This window comes from Cetorhinus maximus, chromosome 14 (genome assembly GCF_964194155.1).
Source record: "Cetorhinus maximus chromosome 14, sCetMax3.hap1.1, whole genome shotgun sequence".
NCBI lineage: Eukaryota > Metazoa > Chordata > Chondrichthyes > Lamniformes > Cetorhinidae > Cetorhinus > Cetorhinus maximus.
Window position 1 is genome coordinate 114,466,637 of NC_135892.1, and position 22,804 is coordinate 114,489,440.

Sequence of the window (22,804 nt, forward strand, 5' to 3'; positions counted from 1 at the left end):
CATGCACACAGAGAGACACACAGACACACACACAGAAACACAGACACGCACACGCAGACACCCACACGCACACAGAGAGACACACACACACACACACACACAGACACACACACGCAGACACCCACATGCACACAGAGAGACACACACACACAGACACCCAGCCTTCTTTACAGAATAGCACAATATTCCCACAAAAAAGTTTTTTTAAAAATCCATTCACACACAAAAAAGCCTGGCTAAACTGGCTCCTTCTAATACATTTGGACTAGGGAAAGGTATCCACGGGGGAAGGGATCCCTTTTAAATTAACCTTGTTGTGACCAACCAAGGGGCTTGAATAAAGAAGGGGAGCCAGTTTAAACCTTCTCACCCAGGAGCATAACAAAATTGGGGTCCCGTTTGGGGATTTAACAAATTGGGGGACCTCGCCTGGGGAATGGTCGCAACATTATGAAAGTCAATTTCACATTCTTTAATTACACTAGATAAGCTAAAACATCATTTATTTTAGCTTGGAAAATCTCAAGAGATCTTTGTTTTCATTGATAAGTGCAGATTGGTGATGAATTTATATATAATAAACATATTTTATACTAAATAGATCCCACTCAATGTCCTGATTTAATCAGGTAGGTCTATTTATACCCACTACTGCTCTTTTCCTTCCACAATTACTGGATTCTGTGTGTGATTTTGTTGCACCATGTACCCATACTCATTTGTTCAATGTGAAACAAGTTGGGTTTGATCCAGATTTTACTCTATTCTGTGGTTAAAACCTCCACTCAGGTTTGTTACTGTAAACGTGACAACATTGTATAACATTTATTTAAATATGAGATGGTTATATGGTAACATTTTCAGGAATAAAATCAATATACTGTAGAAAGTACTTACTGGTTACATTCAGCCGGCTTCCATTTCCATAGATCCTTCCCCAAATCCCACAGATATAGACAGTGGAGTCACGGAACTGCACATCTCTGATAGTCAGAATGTAGCTGTTATTGGCAACATCTCTGGAAGGCTCAAGGTTATGGTGTTGCTGTACCCAGATAATGTTGTTATTTGTTTCATAAGATAATATAACATTTCCAGTGGTTTGGTTGAACCAGTGGACATCAAATTTCTTCACAGTGTCACTTTCATTTTGGTACCGCAAGTCACACCGAAACTCCACTGTTCCACCCTCAGGCACCTTCACAATTTCAGGGTGCTGGATCAGAACCGGATCGGCCTCCAGACCTGCAACTAGAAAATAACTGAATTTCAGAACTGATGTGAAAAGACAAAAATACTCATTTGAAATCAGTGTTATGATGAAACCTCTATACATTTAGGAATGCACTTTGTGTATTATCACCACTAATAATCTCATTATTCTAAACATATCCCCAAGTTTCACTCTTTCACATTCCACTGTACAGACCAACAATCAACAGGATAAAGTTAACCCAAAAGCATATTCTTATAAAGCTGATCTTCAGACAACTTTTCTCAGTACAAATATTTGACTTTATTTACAAGATCTGAGGCAACTACACGTGTGCATCAAACTCCATAACTAAAGAAGTACTCTCCCCGGGGCTCATAACACATTGATTTACATAGATCATGTGATCTTACAGCCCAAGATGATTCTTAAAGCTACAGTCCTCCATTTCCCCAAACTATAATTACTACACATATAGAGAAGAATTTTCCTCTCATTGGGCAGGCCTGTGCCCAACCCAAATGAGTGTAAAATGACACATAATGACATCAGGTGAGCATCCCAATGTCATCGCGCACTCAGTTGGGGGACCCACAGGGGTTAGCAGTGTCGCCCACGGACAATTAAATGGCTTATTAAGGCCCTTAATCAATTAATTGTCTCAAATTTTCCACTGTCCATCCAACCATTCAGTTGGTGGGCGGGTGAAAAGGTCAAGTGGCCTTTGCATTTTTGGCCATGGGCTGGATGAGGTTTCGACCGGTGAATTAAAAGAAAAGACTTTTTAATACTCATATTTAACATGTCCCTGCTCATGTGACAGGGTCACATGATGGGACATGTTTTCATTATTTTTAATATCTTCATATTTTATTTCAAAAGTCTTCAGCTCCCTGTGGAAGCTCCCTGCCCTCAGGGAGATTTTACTGTGTGCGCCCTCATGAACATCAGTGTTCACACTCCTCCTGCCCTCAACCCAGCAACACTGAGCGCTGCAGCACACAATTCACACAGGCTGGCTGTTAATTGCCCCACCAGCGTGAAACCGTGGGCAGGGGCCCGATCGCGGGCAGCGGTCAGCTTCCTGACCACTCCCAGGCCCGCCCGCCCGCCGAGCCTGCCCTGAGGAACCTATCACTCCTGCTGTAGATAATGCCTCCCAGTTGTTGCTGGTTACGGGTGTTGGTGTGAAAAGCAGCAGGAAAATCAGGAAAAAAGCTCTCAGCTTCAGTGATATTTTGCAATCTCCAGCCCCAGATTCTGAAGTAGGTTCACGTACAAAAAGCTTGATTCAGTCGCACCCCGCCAGATTTACAATGCTGATATAGTCCCAGTATCGAGTGATCTAGTGTCCACCTTTAAGGAAGTCCGTCCAGGGCTTACCCTGACCCTGTGCCCTTTCCCTGTGCCAATCGGAAATGATTATTCTCAGTTTGCATTGACTTGCTCTACAGTGAGTGCTGTCCCACACATGGAGAGTGAACTCCCTCTACTTCCACTTCCAAGGTATGGGGCAGTTTTCAGGTCTTGGTCCTGAATTTGGGTCTGCGTTAATCAACCCAGATGTTAGCCTCAGCCAGCACTCTTCCTAACATCTTGGCTCCATTCGCTGAATCCACTCTCTCACCCATTAGATCTTTGTTACTCAGCGCTTGGTTGCTTCACCCCATGTCCGTGATTAAACTGCAGTTTTCAGCAGGTGGGGTTGTGTAATCGAGGGCAAATTGATCAAGGTTTGAGAAGGGGAATTTCTGCATATCCTCTGCCTGGTGACAGAAGCTGGGAAAAGTTGGGTGAGGCTCATTAAGGTCAGGAAAAAATCTTTCTCGGGTCAAGTCACAACGTCCGTTTACCCACAGTCTGCTCATCAATCAGCTCACCCCCACATTACTCCCTCTCAAACTGCTCAGCCCCCCACACACCTCACCCCCACACAGCTCACACCTATACAGCTCACCCCCACACACAGCTCACACCCACACAGCTCACCCCCACACAGCTCACCCCCCCACACAGCTCACCCCCACACAGCTCACCCCCCCCACACAGCTCACCCCCCCACACAGCTCACCGCCACACAGCTCACTCACACACACAACTCACCCCCCACACAGCTCACACCCACACACAGCTCACACCCACACACAGCTCACCCCCCACACAGCTCACACCCACACACAGCTCACCCCCACACACAGCTCACCCCCACACAGCTCACCCCACACACACAGCTCACCGCCACACACAGCTCACCCCCACACAGCTCACCCCCACACAGCTCACCCCCCCACACAGCTCACCCCCACACAGCTCACCCCCCCACACAGCTCACCGCCACACACAGCTCACCCCCACACAGCTCACACCCACACAGCTCACCCCACCACACAGCTCACCCCCACACAGCTCACCCCCACACAGCTCACACCCCCCACACAGCTCACCCCCACACACAGCTCACCCCCACACAGCTCACCCCCACACACAGCTCACCGCCACACAGCTCACTCACACACAGCTCACCCCCACACACAGCTCACCCCCACACAGCTCACCCCCCCACAGCTCACCCCCACACACAGCTCACCCCCACACAGCTCACCACCCCACAGCTCACCCCCACACACAGCTCACCCCCACACACAGCTCACCTCCACACAGCTCACCCCCACACAGCTCACCCCCACACACAGCTCACCCCCACACACAGCTCACCCCCACACAGCTCACCCCCACACAGCTCACCCCCACACACAGCTCACCCCCACACACAGCTCACCCCCACACAGCTCACCCCCCCACAGCTCACCCCCACACACAACTCACCCCCCACACAGCTCACACCCACACAGCTCACCCCCACACACAGCTCACCCCCCACACAGCTCACCCCCACACACAGCTCACCCCCACACAGCTCACCCCGACACACACAGCTCACCCCCACACAGATCACCCCCACACACAGCTCACCCCAACAGACAGCTCAACCCCACACAGCTCACACCCACACACACAGCTCACTCCCACACAGCTCACCCCCACACAGCTCACCCCCACACAGCTCACACCCCCACACACAGCTCACCTCCACACACAGCTCACCCCCACATACGCAGCTCACCCCCACACAGCTCACCCCCACACACAGCTCACCCCCACACAGCTCACCCCCACACACAGCTCACCCCCACACACAGCTCACCCCCACACAGCTCACCCCCACACACAGCTCACACCCACACAGCTCACCCCCACACAGCTCAACCCCACACACAGCTCACACCCACACAGCTCACCCCTACACACACAGCTCACCCCCACACAGCTCACCCCCACACACAGCTCACCCCCACACACAGCTCACCCCCACACAGCTCACCCCCACACACAGCTCACCCCCCACACAGCTCACCCCCACACACAGCTCACCCCCACACAGCTCACCTCCACACAGCTCATACCCCCACACACAGCTCACCCCCACACACAGCTCACCCCCACATACACAGCTCACCCCCACACAGCTCACCCCCACACACAGCTCACCCCCACATACACAGCTCACCCCCACACAGCTCACCCCCACACACAGCTCACCCCCACACAGCTCACCCCCACACACAGCTCACACCCACACAGCTCACCCCCACACAGCTCACCCCCACACACAGCTCACCCCCACACAGCTCACCCCCACACACAGCTCACCCCCACACCCAGCTCACCCCCACACAGCTCACCCCCACACACAGCTCACCCCCATACACAGCTCACCCCCACACAGCTCACACCCACACACAGCTCACCCCCACACACAGCTCACACCCCCACACACAGCTCACACCCCCACACACAGCTCACCCTCACACACAGCTCTCCCCATACAGCTCACCCCCACACAGCTCTCCCCCACACAGCTCATCCCCACACACAGCTCACCCTCACACACAGCTCACCCCCACACAGCTCACACCCCCACACACAGCTCACACCCCCACACACAGCTCACACCCCCACACACAGCTCACCCTCACACACAGCTCTCCCCACACAGCTCACCCCCACACAGCTCACCCCCACACAGCTCACCCTCACACACAGCTCACCCCCACACAGCTCACACCCACACAGCTCACCCCCACACAGCTCACCCTCACACACAGCTCACCCCCACACAGCTCACACCCACACAGCTCACCTCCACACAGCTCACCCCCCCACACACAGCTCACCCCCACATACACAGCTCACCCCCACATACACAGCTCACCCCCCACACAGCTCACCCCCCCACACACAGCTCACCCCCACACACAGCTCACCCCCACACACAGCTCACACCCACACAGCTCACCCCCACACAGCTCACCCCACACACAGCTCACCCTCACACACAGCTCACCCCCACACAGCTCACACCCCCACACACAGCTCACACCCCCACACACAGCTCACCCTCACACACAGCTCTCCCCACACAGCTCACCCCCACACACAGCTCACCCTCACACACAGCTCACCCCTCACACAGCTCACCCCCACACACAGCTCACACCCACACAGCTCACCCCGACACACACAGCTCACCCCCACACAGATCACCCCCACACACAGCTCACCCCAACAGACAGCTCAACCCCACACAGCTCACACCCACACACACAGCTCACTCCCACACAGCTCACCCCCACACAGCTCACCCCCACACAGCTCACACCCCCACACACAGCTCACCCCCACACACAGCTCTCCCCCACACAGCTCACCCCCACACAGCTCACCCCCACACACAGCTCACCCCCACACAGCTCACCCCCACACACAGCTCACCCCTACACACAGCTCACCCCCACACAGCTCACCCCCACACACAGCTCACACCCACACAGCTCACCCCCACACAGCTCACCCCCACACACAGCTCACACCCACACAGCTCACCCCTACACACACAGCTCACCCCCACACAGCTCACCCCCACACACAGCTCACCCCCACACACAGCTCACCCCCACACAGCTCACCCCCACACACAGCTCACCCCCCACACAGCTCACCCCCACACACAGCTCACCCCCACACAGCTCACCTCCACACAGCTCATACCCCCACACACAGCTCACCCCCACACACAGCTCACCCCCACATACACAGCTCACCCCCACACAGCTCACCCCCACACACAGCTCACCCCCACATACACAGCTCACCCCCACACAGCTCACCCCCACACACAGCTCACCCCCACACAGCTCACCCCCACACACAGCTCACACCCACACAGCTCACCCCCACACAGCTCACCCCCACACACAGCTCACCCCCACACAGCTCACCCCCACACACAGCTCACCCCCACACACAGCTCACCCCCACACAGCTCACCCCCACACACAGCTCACCCCCATACACAGCTCACCCCCACACAGCTCACACCCACACACAGCTCACCCCCACACACAGCTCACACCCCCACACACAGCTCACACCCCCACACACAGCTCACCCTCACACACAGCTCTCCCCATACAGCTCACCCCCACACAGCTCTCCCCCACACAGCTCACCCCCACACACAGCTCACCCTCACACACAGCTCACCCCCACACAGCTCACACCCCCACACACAGCTCACACCCCCACACACAGCTCACACCCCCACACACAGCTCACCCTCACACACAGCTCTCCCCACACAGCTCACCCCCACACAGCTCACCCCCACACAGCTCACCCTCACACACAGCTCACCCCCACACAGCTCACACCCACACAGCTCACCCCCACACAGCTCACCCTCACACACAGCTCACCCCCACACAGCTCACACCCACACAGCTCACCTCCACACAGCTCACCTCCCCACACACAGCTCACCCCCACACACAGCTCACCCCCACATACACAGCTCACCCCCACATACACAGCTCACCCCCCACACAGCTCACCCCCCCACACACAGCTCACCCCCACACACAGCTCACCCCCACACACAGCTCACACCCACACAGCTCACCCCCACACAGCTCACCCCCACACACAGCTCACCCTCACACACAGCTCACCCCCACACAGCTCACACCCCCACACACAGCTCACACCCCCACACACAGCTCACCCTCACACACAGCTCTCCCCACACAGCTCACCCCCACACACAGCTCACCCTCACACACAGCTCACCCCCACACAGCTCAAACCCACACAGCTCACACCCACACAGCTCACCCCTACACACACAGCTCACCCTCACACACAGCTCACCCCGCACAGCTCACCCCCACACAGCTCACCCCTACACAGCTCACCCTCACACACACAGCTCACCCCCACACAGCTCACCCCCACACAGCTCACCCCCACACACAACTCACCCCCCACACAGCTCACCCACACACACACAGCTCACCCCCACACACACAGCTCACCCTCACACACAGCTCACCCCCACACAGCTCACCCCCACACACAACTCACCCCCCACACAGCTCACCCCCCCACACAGCTCACCCCCACACACAGCTCACCCCCACACACACAGCTCACCCCCACACATACAGCTCACCCTCACACACAGCTCACCCCCCCACACAGCTCACCCCCCCACACAGCTCACCCCCACACAGCTCACCCCCACACAGCTCACCCCGACACACAGCTCACCCCCACACACAGCTCACCACCACACAGCTCACCCCCACACAGCTCACCCCGACACACAGCTCACCCTCACACAGCTCACCCCCACACAGCTCACCCCCCCCACACAGCTCACCCACACACAGCTCACGCCCACACAGCTCACCCTCACACAGCTCACCCCCATACAGCTCACCCCCACACAGCTCATCCCCACACACAGCTCACTCTCACACAGCTCACCCCCACATACAGCTCACCCTCACATACAGCTCACCCCCCACACAGCTCACCCCCACACAGCTCACCCCCACACAGCTCACCCACAAACACAGCTCACCCTCACACAGCTCACCCCCACACAGCTCACCCCCACACACAGCTCACCCCCACACAGCTCACCCCCACACACAGCTCACCCCCACACAGCTCACCCTCACACACAGCTCACACCCCACACAGAGCTCACACCCCACACAGCTCACACCCACACAGCTCACCCCCACACAGCTCACCCCCCCACACAGCTCACTCTCACACAGCTCACCCCCACACAGCTCACCCTCACACACAGCTCACACCCCACACAGAGCTCACACCCCACACAGAGCTCACACCCACACAGAGCTCACACCCCACACAGAGCTCACACCCACACAGCTCACCCCCACACATCTCACCAGCACTCATCCCACTCTCACACAGCTCACTCTCACACTGTGCTGTCAGACACCATGGCGTGTTGCACCTTACCAGACTTCACCACACGACATCACTCCACACCTCACCCACCTCCCTACACCACACCATTGCACACATGCCGCCCCACACCGTACGGCCCCAGCACACACCACTCTGTCGCACCACACCCCGATCGTCACACATCGCACCACACCACTCAGTGCTTCTTATCGGAAAGCTATGGTGCAGAACAGAGTCAGAAACAAGAAGACAGATCGAGAGAGGCAAAAATGAAAAGAAAGAGACAAATTCTGGAGCCACTAAAAACAGCAACACTAAGGAGTCTGACACCAGTAAAAGAGACTATATGGCAATTCCAATGTGGAGTAAGTGCGGTGTGAGGGAACATCCCCAGCATAGGGTAACTGGTGTAGGGGAGTGGATTTGGGTGGGGGGTGGAGGTGGAAGAGGCACCAGCTGAACACGTTCCTGGAGGGAGTAGAGAGCCTGGGGAAGGGGAGGCCCAGATTCTGTTCCTGGTCCTGGTTTTATATCTTCAGGTTTCCAGCTCATCTTAAACTGTATCATTCTGTGGTCCCTGGACCTTCAGTTATGACTTGCATTTCCTTTACATTTTTCAGTTCATCAACAAACAGCAGATCACGGTGACCATTGCTTCCTTAACACATTGGGTTAAGGAGCAGTCACACGGTATATCTACCCACTCTGATCCACACCCACATGGGCTTCACGGTTTATTTTTGGCAGATTGAAGTCACGCATGGAGATAACATTCTTCACTTTCCTCACACTTCCTCTTTAGTTATTGAGCCAATTGTCTTCCTCCTCATGTTGAGCTGGTGTTCTGTACCAACCCCACAGTGGGAGGTTTTAACCACCCCCCACCCCCAGCGCTCTAACCACAACCCTTGGTGAAAACCCCAAATTCCCGTGTAACTGAGTTTCAGGGTGTCTGAGTAATATGTTAATGAGGCCCCTGTTGTCAGATAATGGCAGCCCCAAAGCTCGGGTATCCTGGCAACCAAATGGAAGTGAAGGCAGCCAGATCCAGAGAGTGAGAACATTTTGGAGCAAGGCTTGTGGGCCAGGGGGAGCGGGAGAGCTTCACCCCCATTCGTGGCCAGACCCATCCTTCACAACACCGGGGACAGGTAGAACCTCAGCACATAGTGACACTTGGTGTTTGTGTACCGAGGGTCTACGCACCGCTTGATGCAGCCACACACAAAGGTGGCCATCAGTATGAGGGCGATGTCAGGCACGTTTTCTCCCCCCTTATCTAGAGGCTTGTACATCACGTCCCTGCAGAAACGATCCATTTTCGACCTCCAGATAAAGCAGAAGATGGCTCGAGTGATCGCCATCGCGCAGGAGTCTGGAACGGGCCAGACCTGCGCCACGTACAGCAACAGCGAGAGTGCCTCACACCTGATGACCAGGTTCTTACCCGTAATGGAGAGGGAGCGTCGCTCCCACATGCCCAGTTTCCTTTTCACCATAGCCACTCGCTCCTTCCAGTTTCTAACGCATGCCCCGGTCCCTCCGAACCATATCCACAGCACCTTCAGGCCGTCAGCCCTGACGGTGAAGAGGACAAAGGATCGGTCAGCCCAGTTCCCAAAGAACATGGCCTCGCTCTTCCCACGATTTACCTTGGCTCCTGAGGCCAGTTGGAACTGGTCGCAAATGTGGATCAGTCTGCGCACCGACAGCGGATCCGAGCAGAAGACGGCGGCATCGTCCATGGACAGGGAGGCTTTTACCTGAGTGCCTCCACTGCCTGGGATCGTCACTCCTCTTATGCCCGGATCCTTCCTGATGGACTCAGCAAAGGCTTCTATGCAACACACAAACAGGACTCTGTCTCTCTCCGTGTCCTCCTTTGTCCCGTTGTTCTCGCTGGAGGACTTAGTGGTTGGAGGGTTGCAAGTGTCCTTGGCAGCAGTGACATTGACCATTTCCTCTGCTTCCCCCTCGTTGGCTTTGGCTGCCTGTGCATAAGTGAGGCAGCGTTTGGGGCAGGTCCTGTAGAGGTGACCTGCCTCGCCACCCAGGTTGCAGCACTTAGTCTGTTTGCAGTCCTTTGTCTGGTGCCCTTCCTGTTTGCAGTAATTGCAGAGGGCGGCGCTGCAGTTGGCCGCCACATGACCAGACTTGCCGCATGAGCGACAAAGTTTGGGCTGCCCAGCGTAGACAAGGCTTCCTCCGATAGCGAAGCTGGAAGGAGGGTGGAAGGTGGCTCCCTTATCATCGGTCTTGAGCGTGACCTTGACCTGGCGTTTGCATGTCCAAATCGCGAAGGCGTCTCTAACCTCGGTGCAGTTCCCAACCTTGTCGACGTACCTGGTGAGGAAGGTAAACACGTCGGTGACAGGGACGTGGGGGTTGGAGAGATGCACCGTCACCACACGGTCCCATTGCAACAGCAGAGCAAAGAGCGGCTCCACCAATAGGATCTTCATCTCCGGCTGGTCTCTCTTCTCCTCGAACACCTTCAGGAACTTGACGCAAGCTGCCTCTCGCTTGAAAGTCACATCGAAACATCCAGCGCTGGGGAAGTCCTGCAGGGAGTAGATCTCCTCCGCTTCAAATCCACACGCCTTCAACAGGATCCGCTTGATGAGGAAGGCCCGATCCATGGGGGCTCCTCCATCTCTGTCCTTCACCGTCACCCGGACGGTGATAGATACCCCATGGTCTGGGGGTCGACTGGTTATAGCCATTGCTTCACAACTACACTTGATCTTAGCCACAGGCCCCGGGTTAGCTGAACTGCATCAGGACTGTAAAGATTTGACAGCTGCCCTTGGCATTCTGAATCTGATGATAATTAGCTAGACACACTCCTGAGAGTCATGTAGCAAAACATACCAGAAATGCAATTGTTTAATTCCCCTGATGGTCTAATCCTGCCAGCGTCATCATCAAGGAACACGTGTGGGGTTAATTATCATTGACCAAAAGGCAGCAGGCGTGCAACACCTGTGAAAGTTCACCCCCACAAAGGGGCTAACCCCCCACGAAAGGAGGAGGGTTTGGGGGGGAATATATCATGGGGGAAAAGGTGACAGAAAGAAACTGAGGTCCCCCAGTTACTGTGAATTTTAAAAAATCATCTAAATATACAGCATGGAAGGAGCCAGTTGGCCTGTAATGTCCGCCCCACCTGAACAACAGCTGACTAACCTCATCCTACACCCCTGCTCTTTGTTGCAGCCTTTAGGCTCCAGCACCTCAGCTGCGTATCCAAATAAATGTGGTTTGCGTTCCCTCCCCTGCCGATCTTTCAGGCAGTGAGTTCCAGTGGTGCTGGGCAGTTCCCAGTACATCATTAACTGGCTGTTAACTCCTGGGAGAAGTGGGGAGGGCAGAGGGAGTAACTGACTTATATCGGTGAGTTGTGGAAAATGTTCGAATCTGCTCCCCTGCACCCCCAGCCCCACAGCCAACTCCCTCTGATACAGGCCTAGTAACTGAGCTGTAAAAATAGAGGAATTTGAGTGTTAGCAAGATTGTATAATATGGTTACTTACTGTAACTCAAAAGGAAATCTGGTTCAGTTTCACAAATTCCTCTTACTAAAGAATTGCTTCATAGTTACATTTTCTGGTAATCGCTGAAAATTGTTATTTCAAACAGATCATAGAAATACTGATTGTAACAGAAGAGTTGATACTTCCTGAGAACAGAGGCAATCAGGGGAACATGAACAGTGTCAAACTGCTTCCTCTGGAGAGTTACTGGCTAAGAGATTAGACATCACTGAACCCACTGGCCAGATGGAACACGGGGGTGAGAATAATCAGTTTGATCAGGCTCTGCGCTACGCCCCAAGATAACCCCAAAACTGGGACACAGACAGCAGCTAAAACAGGTGTTAGGGCCCTTGAATGTACTAATGATGCTGCATTTAGCAAGTCTAAAGTCTTTCATTTATGTGTGCAAAGGGTTAATATCAGATTCAGGTACGACCTCTATCCTCAAATGTGGTTTTTGCGTGAAGTGAAATAATAGTGACCTCCCAAACACATTCAACTTGTTTAACCAGCCTTTACAAATCAATTCTTACTTTTCAATTAACTCGCACTTACCCAAATGCTCAGTAACTCTGTCTCTGATGATAGACTCAAGTAACATCCCTTAACCAATATTAAGCTCACAAGTCAGTCATTTTGATTTCTGCCTCTCTCCCTCCTTAAAATATGGGCCAGGATTCTGCATCCTGCAGGCAGGCACACGCCCGACATCATCGCGCACTTGCACAATATTTTGCTCGGTGGGTGTGTGCTAAAGCCCAAAGCGAACCCGCAGACAATTAAGCCCATTAATGGCCCAATCGTCAGTGATTCTTCGTGGCCTGTCCAACCATACGGTTGTCGAACGGGCTAAACAGTCAGGCGGCTTTTACATTTTTCATCAAACCTCATCCAAGGGCCGGGGTGAAATTTCCGTTTGGAAATAGAATAAAAATAAATATCTGGGGACAGCATTTTTGTGAGGTATCCTTTCAGGGGCTTGATTCTGATTCATGGACATTATCTTTGCAGCTTTTTACAGCTTTGTTTTATTATTTGCCGGTCTGCAGCTCCCTGAGGCAGCTACCTACCTTCGGGAAGTCCTCCCGCAGCGCTCACCCCACACCCACGGTGATGCCCTCGCCCACCCTCTTCCCACCCCCACACCAGCAGCGCTCAGCTCTTCAGCGCACGTTTCACACTGGCTAGTGGGTAATTGGCTAGCCAGCGTGAAAGCGTGGTCAGGGGTTGGTCACTACCGGGGGGTGCGTTTACTGGCCTCTCCCGGGCCCACTGATCGCAACGTGCCCGATGACCACAAAATTCAGGCCACGGAGTGACATTTGTTATTTTTCAGGCAAAGAAACATGATACCCTGAACAATCCAATTCAAAGTGAGTTTTCTTAACTTCAGTTTGTTGTAGACAGCAGCTCAAGGCTGAGACTTTGGAGGCTTTTCACACTTGTTGGATCATAAAAATCTACTCTTACGCACAGCCTTCACTCCTTTATACATATTTTCCCCTTTGAATGCAAATTCCCAATGTTTCACTATGTCTTCGGACTTTTACCTTTCTGATAATAAAAATCTCTCATTGTACTAATTTTACCAGCAATCTTTGGAAAAAATAAACACACTGTTTCTGAACTTCACCTGGCCCAAGTGACATGCTTCACTCTTCCTTTGAAAACAGCCTAGGGCAGGGTTTTCTGCCTGTCGGGCGGGCCTGATCCAATCTCCGGCGGGTGGGGAGTTGATCCCCGCCGCAAAAGTGGGCCCCGCCGCCATTTTATGTGGGCGGGCCAATTAAGGCCCACCCAGCGCGACGTCCGGCGGGAAGCGCTATGCACTCCCTGTGCGGGCGGGGGGATTTCCCCAAAAGCGAGAGTGTGTTCTCTCGCGCATGCGCACATCTCCCTGAGGCTAAGTGCAGCTTCGGGGAGATCGCTTCTGTTTTGAAAAAGATTAAAAATAGAGAAAAAAATTCCCTAACATGTCCCCCTCATGTGACAATGTCACACGAGATGGGACATGTTCATAATTTACACTATAACTTTATTAAACATTTTAAAACCCCGCATGAAACCTCATCCCGCCGCTAGATGAGGTTTCATGTTTTCTCTATCCCCCGCCGGGGCTTCTGGCCGACCTGCCAACCATAAGGTTGGACGGGCAGGTCCTTTAATTGTTTCAATGATCCTGTCAGTGCCTCAATTGGCCATTGACAGGTCGGAGGGCACACAGCTGATTTACCTGGGCCCCAGCCTTCCTGAAAATTTAAATGGGGCCGGATGACGTCGGGGGTTCTGCCCAACATCCTGCGTCATTTTACCCATCGGCGAGTGGGCCCCGCCCCCCTGCTCACCGACGGCAAAATTCTGCCCCTGGTCTGGTTTATTTAAAAATACAAATGCTTCCTTGATGCCTATGTTTACCTGCTTAACATTTCAAACCGAGCTTTTCTTTTAATACATCCAAGCCTTCAGGCAGCTGTCTTTAATTCAATAAAGTCACACACACAGACACACACAGATACACACACACAGACACACACACACAGACACACACACACACACACACACACAGACACACACACACACAGACACACACACACACACACACACAGACACAGATACCACTATTTTACAATCAATTCAAATAACATTATTATATCCCCCTGACAATCCTGACATGGAAATTTATTGATCTTAAATCCCAATACTTACTCCACTATCATTGTTTTTACATGTATTAAATCCAATTTGTTTCTCTAAGGGGCTGCAACATTGTCATTAACAAACCTGCCATTTCCTTATTATCTATTCTAGTTCTACCTGTCCATCTTTGTTGGGCTACAATTCCCCTAAGCCACTTATTTCCTCATTAAAAGAAACTTTTGCTTTAGCGTTGATATTCTTCAGTTTTTTTCTGCTTTCCTTTTCACACCTTACTATTCCCTCTCTCTCTCTATCCCATTATCATTCTTATATCCTTCCTTTGCACATTTTCTTGCATTTGTGTAAGCCTTTTCTTTTAGTTTAATATTGTCTTGACCTCACAGGTGGTACCAGCCTTCCAATACCTCATGAAAATGATTGTTCTTTGAGACTTCTCATCCTTGAAGGGCAGCTGATCGGTCTCCATAGTCCAGTAGTTCTCACACGTACAGACAATTGGGCTGGGTGCCTCAGTATCATATCTGACACTGTATTTTCCCATTCAACCATGAGAAACCCAAATTATCACAATTGTTAAACAGAAACATCTGATGACAAAATACACATCAACCACCCTTAGTCACAAAATCAAACTCAAAAGTATAATGATATGAAACCAAATTCAACTCTGGGCATCTACTTACCCATCGTGGCACAGAAGGTCAGAGTCAAGGCTGAGAGCGTTGGGCCAAACATTTCAAACAAACTTATTTTTCACAGATTAAATTCCTGTTCTTTTGTACAGAGTATAATATGATATTCCTGATGTTTCAGAACAGGCTGAATTTCACACAACTTCCTTATACAATTGCCAGAGCTTGAATACAAACCACAGAAAGGGGAAGGAACACCAAGAGCAAGTGGGGCTGTCCTCTGGAAAATAATGGCAAATCAGATAACAATCAGCCAAACATGTTGACATTGATTGCCCTTAAATGACTTTCCTCTTGAATACAGTGACTCCCATTCAAGTGAAGATCCATAGGCTGCGGAGTCACAGATTCCCAAGAAGGGGTTGAGCTCATAAGAGTTTTTCAAGCAGTTTATTAAGTAGCTTATTAAAGTGCAATGGCTCAAAAATTATCCAAAAACTAAATAGACATGGAAAGCATATGACCCGTGACAGGTGTGAATAGTTTACCAGTCCGGGAGGATGGATGTACAGATGGCGGGGAGTGAGTGTTGATCTCTGTAGCTTACAGTAACAGCCTTTTTCTCTCCAACCGAAGTGTTAGGAAGCTCTTCCCCCAACCTTCCTCACTCTTCCCAATCTCCCTCTATCCCAAAGAAGGCAGCTGCCTGACGAGGTCTTCCCCCTCCAATCCCTGAGCACCCAGTAATATACTTTATTCCTAGGGGCCAGATGTTTGCCCTATATCAACACACAAACATATGAATTAGGAGCAGGAGTAGGCCACTCGGCCCCTCGAGCCTGCTCTGCCATTCAATAAGATCATGGCTGATCTGAATGTAACCTCAACCCCACATTCCCGCCTACTCCCGATAACCTTTCACCCCCTGAAATCTATCCACCTCTGCCTTAAAAATATTCACAGACTCTGCTTCCACTGCCTGATGAGGAAGAGATTTCCAAAGACTCTCAACCCTCCGACAGAAAAAATTTCTCCTCATCTCTGTCTTAAATGGGCCACTCCTTATTTTTAAACAGTGACCCCTAGTTCTAGATTCTCCCACAAGAGGAAACATCCTCTCCACATCCACCTTCAATCAAGTCGCCTTTTACTGTTCTAAACTCCAGTGGATACAAGTCTTTGCTCGAGTATCCCTGGCTGTTAAGCAAAGGACAGGTGCCCAAGGGCCGGGATTTTCCGGTCCCACCATCGCGGGTCCCACCAACCGCAGTGGATGTGGCGAGCCTGCCAAAGGCCCATTGGCTTCAGCGGCACCGGTAAATCCCGGCAGCGGGTGGGAGCAGGAGATCCCGCTCAAGTGTCGCCTTTCCCCCTGTCCACCACTTTGGCTTGAGGTCATCTCTCAGCTCAACTCACGCTGGGTGCCATTTGTTAACTCCTGCCAGTCAGTTGTCACAATAAGAGAGTCAAGACTCCATCTTATTGACTCAGGAATGTCAACCTGGAAGCCTTTACCAGGAGCATTCATATGAGACCCCAGGAAGCACTATCGTCCATGGCTAGTCTCTTGGAGGGTCAGGCACATGAGGTGTTTGGAGGTTTATATGCTCTCTCCGGTGCCTTGATGTTACCTCTGGATGTTCCCGACAAAGTCTCTCAATGGCTGGATTCTCCACGATTGGGTGTTTGGTGGTCATGTGACATTGAATGAGGTGGGGTGGTAGTGAGTGAGTACGCCGCTACCTTCCCATCTCCACCCTGATTAATTCTAAAGCAGGAAGGTCCGTGAATGGCCTTCCAACCCGGCCTGCCAATTCAGTCCCTTAACTGAGCAATTAATGCCAACGGAAGGGCCATATCCTGCATCTGCTGGTATTAACCCAGCGGTGACTGGGGACTTGCCATGCCCGGAACATTAGAAATATATCTGTGTGGGACTGGCTTATGGGCTCACAGGGAAACCCTTGTTCAAAGGCACTCACTGCCTGATTGAGGGACCTGGGGTTGGGAGGCGGGGGTGCCGCTGAGAACCACACTCCTGCCTTGTGTCAATCCACCCCCCCCCCCCACTGCCCAACCCTTGATTCCCCACCCCACAACCCCGCTCCCACTATCACTCAGCTTATGGCCTGGGTCCATCCACAATCCTAGGCGTTAGGTGGGTGTTATACTGGCAACAGCCACCTCCTCCTCCATGGCGCTGCCGTTCAATAGAGCTGCCAGTCTCTGATCGGCCGGCAACTCTCAGGGGGTGGGACTTCTCCCCCGGGATCCTGGCCTGTCAAGTGCCCGATTGGCACAAGATGTGGTGGGCCTTCCTGAAAAGAGGCAACACGTGGTCCTCACCAGCTCTCTGGCAGGGCCACCAAAACCTCCGTCAGCTCTGTAAGATTCCGCCCAATGTGCTCGGTGCCTTCCCAGAAAACCTTTTCCATTTGGGTCAGACACGAGGCAGGGACTCCCATGAGGCAGTGGGAATGTTCGACCTCTTCAGGGTTAACACACAGGCATTTTCTAACAAACAGCGCTTTGTACAGAGTCAACATGCATTCTGCTTTATGATCCAAGGGAGTGAGGCCAGAAACAACAGGAGAGGTATCGCAGAAAGATTTTTCATATTTCTATCAACATGGTGACTTAATCAATCTTTATAAAATGATGAAGAGATACGTGTTTATGTGGATAACTTATTTCAGCAGCAGAAGTTTGGGAGGACCAGGTGTCACTCTTACAATGTATGTAAGGGTAATATGCAATATTGTGTAATATTGAAAAGGCTGCGTGTCCTTTTCCCAGAGGTATTGAGCCTGTGGAATAAGCTGGTCACTTACACTGCAGAAGTTCATTAACTGAATCCCTTGAAGTGAGAACTGGACCTGTTCCCAGCTGGAACAGCAAACACCTCGCACAAGAGGTAAATATTCTGCAATGAAAATCAGGATCAACCTGACCACCTGCTTTAGTGTGAAGAGCTGGAAGAAGTCACAGAGGAATTTTCCAGGTTTTTTTCCCACTGTGTTTAAAATTATTTGGTGCAGTAAGTTAAATCTGGAATGTGCTACCTGAAAGGGCACTGGAAACAGTCCAGTAGCAATTTTCAAAAGGGATTTGGATAAATATTTGAAAACTTAAAATGTTCAGGTTTTAGGGAAACAGCAGGGGGGCATAAGATGAATTGAATTTTCAAAGGTCTTTCAAAAAGCCAGCAGAAGGTACAATGGGCTGAATGGCCTCCCAAAAAGAAAAGTGCTATGGTTTTAATTCAGCTTTGGATTTTATCTATCTATTCGTCTCTTTGAGGGGGGGTTACATGGCTCTGGGTGAATGGGGAGCGTCTGTATTGTGACGCAGAAGGAATCACCACTGGACGGACGGACGGACAGGCGGACCAACAGACTGACCGACTGACTGACCAATGGATGGACTAACAGACCAATGGACAGACTGAATGACTGACAAATGGATGGACTGACTGACCGACCAACTGATGGACTAACCGATAGTCTGAAAGACCGACCAACCAATCAACAGACCGACTGACCGACAGACCGACTGACCGATGGACTGACTGGCCAACGGACTGACCAACCAACAGACCAACCAACGGAATGACTGACCGACCGACTGACTGACAGACCGACTTACAGATGGACTGACTGGCCGACGGACTGACCGACCAACAGACCAACCGACTGACTGACGGACCGACTGACTGACGGACCGACAGGCTGACCACTGGGTCTTTTCCTGCCCAGAATTTTCTAATATCCTTAACGTTTCTCTTGAAATGGGGCATTTCAGAAATCCTCTCACTTGAGCTGAAAACCTGAACTCCTTCCAGAAAATTCCGACATTAACTCCGAAAGACATTTGGGAGAAAGGCCACAAATATAAGGCCTGTCCAGATCCTACCCTTACAATAACAACAACAACTTATATTTACATTGCAGCCGTTAACATAATGAGACATCTTAACGTGCTTCACTGGAGCTTTATAAAACAAAGTATGGGACCTTGTAAAGGATGGATCCTCTGTCCCCCTGAAACAGGGACTGGTATGTAGGAGGTGGTGAAGTGAGGGTATTGACAGTTCTGACATTCCCGGCCTGTCACTCTCAGGACATATCATTGGCAGCTGAGACCAGCACAGCAGCTCCAGTGAGGCCTGGATTACCAGTTTATTGAACAGTGGATGTGGTGCTGAAGAAAGCATGGGGAATTTCATTGTAAGTGTCAGGCATGGTCCAATGGGTAACACTCTCGTCCATGAGTCCAAAGTTTGTGGGTTCAAATCCCACCCGAGAGGCTCGAGCGTATAATCTAGCCTGATGCACCGGTGCAGTAGTAAGGGAGTGCTGCACTGTTGGAGGTGCCATCTATCGGATGTGGCATTTAGCTGAGGCTCCACCTGGCCCCTCTGTTGGGCACAAAAGGTCTTCTTTTGAAGAATGTAGGGGACTTCTCCCCCAGTAGGGAACCTCTCCCCTGTGTCCTGGTCAATATTTATCCCTCAATCAACATCACTAAAACAGATTAGCAGCTGTTGGTGGGATTTTGCTGTGTGAAAATTAGCTGCTGAATTTTCTACTTTATAAAAGTGACTGCACTTCACAGTTACTTCATTGGCTGCGGCGTGTTTTGGCAAGTCCTGTGATGTGAAAGGTCTATAGAAATGCAATTTATATTTGTTAGCTCCTTATACTAGTAGCTGTCTTCCAGACGAACAACTTTGGTGAGTAGTGCATGAATGTTAGTGGATGAGTTTGCTCGTGACTCAGCTTTAGCTGTTGATTGTGTGTATCAAGGACCCAAACCTGCTCCTGGTGGAAATCAGAGAGTCATACAGCTCTACAGCACAGAAAAGGCCCTTCGGCCCATCGAGTCTGCGCTGGTCAAACAAGTACCTAACTATTCTAATCCCACTAGGCCCATAGCCTTGTATGTCATGGCATCGCAAGTGCACATCCAAATACTTCTTAAATGTTATGAGGATTTCTGCCTCTACCACCCTTTCAGGCAGTGAGTTCCAGATTCCCACCACCCTGTGGGTGAAAAAATTCTTCCTCACATCCCCTCTAAACCTCCTGCTCCTTACCTTAAATCTATGCCCCCTGGTTATTGATCCCTCCACCAAGGGGAAAAGTTCCATCCTGTCTACCCTATCTATGCCCCTCATAATTTTATACATCTAAATCATATCCCCCCTCAATGTCCTCTGCTCCAGGGAAAATAACCCCAGTCTATCCAACCTCCAGGACACCCTGGTTCACTCCTCCATCACCCCCTACACCTCAACCCCCACCCATGGCACCTTCCCATGCAACCACAGAAGGTGCAAAACCTGCCCCTTTACTTCACCCCTCCTCATTGTCCAAGGGCCCAAATACTCCTTTCAAGTGAAGCACCATTTCACTTGCACTTCCCTCAATTTAGTCTACTGCATTCGCTGCTCCCAATGCAGTTTCCTCTACATTGGAGAGACCAAATGCAGACTGGGTGACCGCTTTGCGGAACACCTTCGGAGCAGAGAGCCAGTCCCAAGCTAAGGAAGAAAGTCCCCAAGTCCAGGAGGGTGGAACAGGAGAAAGTCCCAAGAAGACCTTCCAGTTAAAGGAAGGGCAGAAACCTGGAAAAGGTCCTGTTAAGTGGATTTAAGAGTGAGGAGCAGATAAATGCTCCAAGCTTAAAGAGATAAAGGCTTAAAGGAAGCCAGAAGGTCCCAACAGACAGCTGTAACTCTTTGCTATGGACATATGAGTAAGTGGTGTACTGTTGACAGCTGAGTCACTGAGAAAGAGAGTGCATTGAAGAAAGCTTGAATGCATGTGGTGATGGAGGGAAGAGGAACGTCAGAAGTACAGTTCGAAACCCTGGAGGTGAACCCTTGCAGAAGATGTCTGAGAGAGAGCATCGGTTTGGGAGTAGGTTCCAAGGCAAGTTCTTGGAGAGTAGCGATTAGAAACTCTCGTGTGAAAGACGAAGTTCAGTGAGACTGGTTGGCTCACAGTGTGACAAGCGTCTGGGGGTAGTTGAGGAGAGACCCATGGTATTTGTCTGGGGTGGCATCTGTCACTTGGTTTCAGAGTGTGTTGTGTCTGGCCATTGGATGCCTATTGGTACATGGACTGTGTACTTACTATGGACATTAAAGTATAAGATAGCTTTTGTAAGTTGTGTTATACTTACAAATCTGTATATATCCATAAATGTATAGTTGTGGGTGAAGGAACATTGTAATATAGTTCATTTTTTTCTTGTTGAATAAAAGTTTTATTCAGCTAACTCCTGTGACTCTGTTCAGTAACTAAAAACAAGACAAACAAATAAAAGTTAGGATCTATTCAGCTGGGTCCCACCCTGGGATCAGGCTTGGACAGTGGCAGCCTCAGCTAAGGATCATAACAGTTAGTTGAAAGCATTGAAAAGCTCATGAAAACTAAAAAGTTTAAATTTATTGAGATTTTTAAAAACATTTTAAGACATTAATTCAAAATTTAAACGCACAAAACTGTACCCCAAATCCAAACTTGTCCATCAATCACACCACTGGAAATCAGTTAGAATCATGTAAACTGGACTTACTGGGTACATTCAACCGTGTTCCATTCCCACTGATATCTCCCCACACTTTGCAATAATAGACGGCAGTGTCACTGGGCTGGACGTTGGTGATTGTCAGAATGAAGCTGTTATTGGAGGTGTCTCTGGAAGGCTGGAAACGGCCAGTGAAACCTGGATTCCGTCGTGAGATGTTCCTTATATCATGTGTTAAAACCTGCTCCATATCTTTCCCTGGTAGCTCCCGGTACCAGTGAACATCGGTGTCTGTCACTGCGACATTTCCCATGGTGCACTGTAACTGTGCAGTGTGACCCTCTGTGACACGTTCCAGACTCGGAGACTGGATAAGGACTGGAGCATTTGCATCTAGGAAAAGATATCAACAACATATTAACCAGTGTGTAAACTTCAAATTGTCCTCAAAGTTTCAGTGGAAAGATCAGGTAACATAGATTATAGCCTGAAAGGAACAGGTCCCAGTAATACATCAGAAGAGTTAATATATTATCTGATATTAAAATATGGGATAGTTTTCTGAGCTTCTGCACCCTGACCTCTTCATTCTGCATTCAGCTGTGTGGGAATATTTTTATTCTCTTCCCTCAGTTCATACATAAATTGTTGAATGAGATTAATTATATATAAAAAATGATTTTACAAGTTTGGTAATAATTCTCAGTTGGGAAATGTGTCTACAAAAATGACAATTGATAACCAGAGAAATAAACCTCAGTACAACAAAGGGACATTCATTTCCTTTTATCACACTTCCCACACTCCACCATGGATCACCCAACTGTTACCCCTTTTTGCAAAACTGTACACAATGCATCATGGCATCCACCCATTGAAATAATCAC

The 22,804-nt window shown here is 50.7% G+C and overlaps 1 protein-coding gene across 1 annotated transcript in view; it reads right to left on the reverse strand.

Annotated features, from left to right (window-relative positions):
• The window catches only part of LOC144690011 (immunoglobulin superfamily member 3-like), a 57,885-nt gene that overhangs the window by 15,567 nt on the left and 19,514 nt on the right, over positions 1-22,804 (reverse strand). Inside the window, exons 6-7 of the mRNA XM_078557542.1 lie at positions 21,966-22,310; positions 898-1,275 (exon numbers count right to left, since the gene is read on the reverse strand). Coding sequence (XP_078413668.1) covers positions 898-1,275; positions 21,966-22,310 — 723 coding nt within the window. The remainder of the gene's footprint in view (positions 1-897; positions 1,276-21,965; positions 22,311-22,804) is intronic.